We start from the raw sequence: 5,704 nt of genomic DNA on the forward strand, positions 1-5,704 counted from the left end.
TGGAGCTGCAGGGTTTGGATTTCAGAGTTGGGAGAGCGATTTTGGCACTGACACAAAGTGGACCTATCACCTATCCCCCTAAACCTCCATACCTGCTTCTTCTTTTTCTTTTTTCTTTTTTATATATACATGCCTGTATGTTTATATACCCTCTTCTGAGAAACAATAAGTCGCATTAGAGGCTGCGGGATGTACACGGCCGGGCTCAACCCGTTTTACGCGTCGAATTTCAGCCTCTGGTCTGCGTACTGCGCGGGGGGCTTCTCTGTGGATACGATGAAGAAACCCTCATTTTGCATCGCAGACATTTTGCAGGCGGGAGACGCGGAGACCATCCCGGGCTCCTCGGCGCTGATGGTGCATATGGGACACCACCACTCGCCGCTGCGTCCTTCTCCCGTCGCTCCCGAGCCGTACGGTGCGAGGCTGAGTCCGGCGTCTCCTTACAGCAGACACGGACTACATCTAACGTCAGTCTCCAGGACGGCGTTCAACTCCCAACAAGCACCCCCGCCTTCAAGCAAGGACCTCAAATTCGGAATTGATCGGATATTGTCGACAGACTTTGATCAGAGAGGCAAAGAAAAGTCGTCATTAAGAGGTGAGAAAAGAGTTTTTAACGACACGATGAATTTCCAAATAGATTATGTGGTGTTTATAGAGAAGCTTCCTGTCATGTCAGCTAAACAAAACAATAAATAGGGATGTGTTTTGTGGCCTTAACGTCCTTTTTTTTAATGATACGTTTAAGTACCACCAGACAAAATCATGTACAAACTTTAGAAACAACCAACTGGAAGCAGCTTTTTTTGTAAAGTTTATGACAGACTTGTTCACAGAGCAGTCAGAGCCCCAAATAGCCTCATAACATTCACTTTAAGGAGCCCTGTGGGGATATCCTCTGCTCCCTTGCCCCCAAACCAGAGAGGTCAGGGGTCATGATCAGCTACAAACAGATGGAAGTTTGCTAAAAGACACTTTAGCAGTCACACTTGAATCCAGGCTTTGACTTTGTCTGATGGTCTCTCTAAATACTAGACCATCTTGCCCCCCCCCCAGGTTGCCAGTGTGACTATTTTGTTTCCTGACTGAAGCCCCTCATCTCTCGCTCTGTAACAGATCTCACATCCATCGTTAGCTCGAACCGTCAGTCAGGGATCCACGTCCCCATTCACCCTCCGGCCAGCCAGTACTTCTCCTGCATAGACCCCGGGATGAGCGACGCGTCCGCCATGATGAGTTCACTAGGCAACAGCAGCAGCAGGCATTCAGGCCAGCATCAGTTTCAGGACACCTTCCCAGGTAGCCACCACATGTAGGACTGTGACAGACAGGAAACTGGCCCGTCCAGCTCTTCTGTTTGGAGGTGTAAGACACCTGCAGTGAATGCCACTTTGGTTTCTGTTCTCTTTTCTGCTTCAACTTCATGTCCTCCTCGTGTCTTTTAGGTCCGTATGCAGTCCTCACCAAAGACACCATGCCACAGACGTACAAGAGGAAGAGGTCGTGGTCGAGGGCAGTGTTTTCAAACCTGCAGAGGAAAGGACTGGAGAAGAGATTTGAAATACAGAAGTATGTCACCAAACCGGACAGAAAGCAGCTGGCTGCGATGCTCGGGCTGACAGATGCTCAGGTAAGAGGCAGTGTTGACTAAACACGAGGTTTACCTGCACAGGTCTTAACTTTGGATTACCTCTTGCAAGAATGATTTATACAAGATTTAGCATCTTTAGCATAAACCATATAGACAAAAAAAGTTTGAAAAAACAGCAAAAAAAGGTTATTGGTAAATAAGCAAGATAGGTTTCCCTTCATTTCTTTAGAGTATTGATTATCAAATAAGAGATTATTATTATTTCATTTTACCTGTCAACTTAATTTGATGGTTGTATTTTTATTATTTTGTATATGTTTGGTTTTAATGTAATTTCGTCGTTGCTTACCTTATCTTACTCCCCCTTTGACCAGATCAAATAATAACAGTTTACTTCTTATTGTTTGGACTTTGTCATATTTAATAATTCAGTTGTAAATTATGTTTTCTGTAAACTCTTAATTCCCTACATGGCATGCCAAGTCTAAATTCTGCCATCTTTACTCTTAGAGGTTTTAAAAATACTTAACACAGCCTGTAACATACCCACCATGCGTAAAGTTAGCCACAGGTTGCTGAAAAGACAAATTCCTAGAAACACTGCTGTAAACAATGACCTAAGTGACCCAAGTGGTGGCTCAGAACTTGACAAACCAAAGAAAAAGTATGATTCAATATATTGCTATTTTCACTTCAGTGTTTGCGACCTACATTCCTCAACTCAGCACAAGAACTTCATATTTCAAATGAATTAAAAAGGACTGACAAAAGACAGAAGAGCTCCAGTCCTTACATTGAAGTTGGAAACCTGAGTGGTTGAGCAATGTTCTGGTGAAATCTCATTTTGAGCAACACAGTTGTTGTTTCTATATAATCACACTGTACAAACGTCACGCCTGCACTTAAACTCACCCAGGAACATGTCAACATTAATGAAAACTGACACAGATTATCTAATTTTATTACTTTCTCTCTAATATTACATTTGAAATGATATATTAGTATACCCAGGGTAGCAACATGTAAGTGTTTAATAATATAGTTTGCACTATATTTACACAATAGTTTTGCAAACTAGACACTAGGATAATCCCAGATATCTATACTGAATGGTCGACATGAATGTTTGATATATTTACTTAAATCTACAAATCAAAACCACCTATGAAAAAAAATATATTGACCGTACAATGTTTAAAAAAAAATAATATAGAAGATTTAAAATCATGTGACTTAAACTTCCTAAATTATAAACATATTAGGAAAATGTGAGGAAAGTATATAAATGGACTGTGCAAACAGGCTGCAGTTGTATGTCACTGAAATACACACAGAAACAGTCTGAAGCAACAGTGTGTGTGTGTGTGTGTGTGTGTGTGTGTGTGTGTGTGTGTGTGTGTGTGTGTGTGTGTGTGTGTGTGTGTGTGTGTGTGTGTGTGTGTGTGTGTGTGTGTGTGTGTGTGTGTGTGTGTGTTGTGTGTGTTTCCAGGTGAAGGTGTGGTTCCAGAACAGACGCATGAAGTGGAGACACTCCAAAGAGGCGCAGGCCCAGAAGGACAAGGAGAAGGAGAAGGAGCAGCCGGACAAGAGCGCGTCCGAGTCCGGCGGCGCGGAGCTGAAAGAGCCGGCGGAGGAGTCGGAGTGTGGGAGCGAGGGACGGAGCGAGTGTGAGTCCGACGAGGCTCCGGAGGAAAACTCCGACGGACATGTGGACGTTTCTGAGCAAACAAACAAAACCAGCGTGATCATGAGCGGCGGCGCGGAGGCCACAGAGGCCTCCTCCCACATACTGTAGTTATGAACAATACCTTTTTGTTATTATTATTTTTTGACAGAAGAACGACAGTGATGTTAAAAAAGCACCCGGAGTTTCAATTTACTAACTATGAGACATTTGCAACGTAAAGCCAGGCCTGTACCTGTCTAATTCCTGGGAACAAGTGGAGCAACAAGACAGTAGGCCCATTTATTTGTTCAAAATGACACCTTTATTTTAGCCAAGACACCATGAACATGGTGCCATTTAATGTGTTCATTTTATTAAGGTTCTCCATAACGATAAAAAAAAAAAAAAAAAAGCTATTTAAAAATTAAAAAATCGGACTTCCGGCCACCTCCAGTGTCTCCTTACTGTCGTTTTCCTCTCAAGAGCTTCGTGTGCTTCATGTTTTCCTCACCTGAAGGAAATAATGCGGTTGTGAATTTAATATTTTAGGTTATGAACCACTCGTTTCACCTGATAAATGGAGTTGTAGAACATCACAGCAGAGTTCATGTATAACTTGTTTTGTCTGGATATATAGATGTGCTATTTTGTTAATAATAATTTGCACTGAAAATATTGTAAATAAAACGTTTCTTACTTTGAAAATTGGATTACGAATTATTATTATTATTATTATTATTATTATTATTATTATTATTATTTAATTGCAGGAATTTACAAGTTGCTCATTTATCAGAAGTCAGGCAATTATTTGTTGTCAACTGACTTTATTTAATTTTTGGTGTTAAAAATATTTACCTTTGGTTTATTTGATTTACTGTTTTTATTTGCTTTTTAATATAGAGTAGGAAAAGCAAAAGCCCCAGCAACAATAACAATAACAATAACAAATAGTTGCATACTCGTAAATATGCAGCAAAATAAATAAATTCAAATCGAGTGGGAGGTGGAAACGGAGACGCTGCTGTACAACATGTGGTGGTTAAATCCAGAAAAAAAGATAAACAACCCGAGTCATTGAGTTTAATAGCATTAAAAAACAAACAACAGACCAAATGAATGAGTTGATTGAAATCAAAACGTGGAAAAACGGAGTGTTTCAACGGACAAACAGTCTAAAAGGTTGAGTGGACCAAATCATACTTCCATAATAAATATATACATCTTCTGCTCTTATAAGCACATTAACTCAATGAACTAGATTCTCTCTGAGCACGTTGCGCCTCCGACAGCACAGAAAGCGAGAGAAGAAGAAGAAGAAGAAGAAGAAGAAGAAGAAGAAGAAGAAGAAGAGTAATTTATAGTTTGTATACATTTACTGGCTCCAGATAGAAGCAGCGACCCGGGTAAGTATATTTTATGTATCCAGACGCAGATACAATCAACATCTCCTCCATTTATAGTGCTGCTCATAACCTCCTCTGCAGACCAGAGTCCACCTCCGACCTGCTGCTTTTTATTAGGACTAACAACTGAAGACTAACGTGAGAGGAAAGCGCAGTGTTGAAATGTCGTTTCCCAATCAGTCTTATCATGAAAGTCAATGGTGACCGTTCAAGATTTATAAAATAGAAGAAATCTACGTTGTTGCTGCAACACACATCCAAACCTTGCACATGCGCAGCTCAATCAAACCTGTTTAAGGGTGTTTTAATGGCATGATGTCATGACACACTCCCTCCCTTTACATGTCTATTAAAGTCTACCTGTCAGAGTGATTATATTTTATTAGAGCCTGGGGTATGTAGTTTAAAGCTAACTAACTAACATTCAGTGTCTTAATACAGATCAATATTCTTGGTCATGATTCTTGGTCACGATATGTTGCCCAATGATGCAAGAACATGTTCATTTGTTTAAAAATCCTCCAGAATAAGTGTTTTCCAAACCAAGCTGCTGTTCAGTGACACCATAAAGTTTGTCTAACAGAAGAGGTTTGTTATTTAGGAGCTCCAATGACTTTTACAAAAATGTTTTACATCTTTTTAATTGTTAATCTGTAGCAATCTGCCTTGGCCATTAGATTTGTTTTTTTTACAGCAGACACTGTAACAACTATTACGAGTGATAGTCCTGCATTCAAATGTTTACTTTACTAAATGAGTTAAAGTATTGGCAACAAAATGTGCTTGAAGTGAAAGTACTCAACATGCAGAGCTGGTTGTGTCAGCAGATATGTGGAAATACTGAGGTCATGAGTCCTCCAACACATCTACTGAGAAAAAAACTTATCATTAGATTAGTTTGACTAAAGAATTTTTATTCAAGTTATTTGATGTAATTTAGTTGTAGTTTGAGTACTGTTTAAGTGCTTTGCATTTTGAATGCTATATTGGTGTTTCAAAGACTTCTCCTCATTGCTTGGAATACACTCTGATTAGTCT

At 40.0% G+C, this 5,704-nt stretch overlaps 1 protein-coding gene across 2 annotated transcripts; it reads left to right on the forward strand.

Annotated features, from left to right (window-relative positions):
- hlx1 (H2.0-like homeo box 1 (Drosophila)) lies at positions 1-3,965 on the forward strand. Of its 2 annotated transcripts, XM_054618625.1 has the most exons (4): positions 1-601; positions 1,120-1,302; positions 1,449-1,633; positions 3,084-3,965. In XM_054618625.1, the coding sequence occupies exons 1-4, from the start codon at positions 190-192 to the stop codon at positions 3,387-3,389; spliced, it is 1,086 nt and encodes a 361-aa protein (XP_054474600.1). In that variant the 5' UTR covers positions 1-189; the 3' UTR covers positions 3,390-3,965. The 2 variants fall into 2 exon arrangements, with proteins under 2 accessions (XP_054474600.1, XP_054474601.1); XM_054618626.1 differs by lacking the exon at positions 1,120-1,302.
- Positions 3,966-5,704: the final 1,739 nt, after the last annotated feature.

The sequence above is a fragment of the Anoplopoma fimbria genome, chromosome 18 (genome assembly GCF_027596085.1).
Source record: "Anoplopoma fimbria isolate UVic2021 breed Golden Eagle Sablefish chromosome 18, Afim_UVic_2022, whole genome shotgun sequence".
Taxonomy (NCBI): Eukaryota; Metazoa; Chordata; class Actinopteri; order Perciformes; family Anoplopomatidae; genus Anoplopoma; species Anoplopoma fimbria.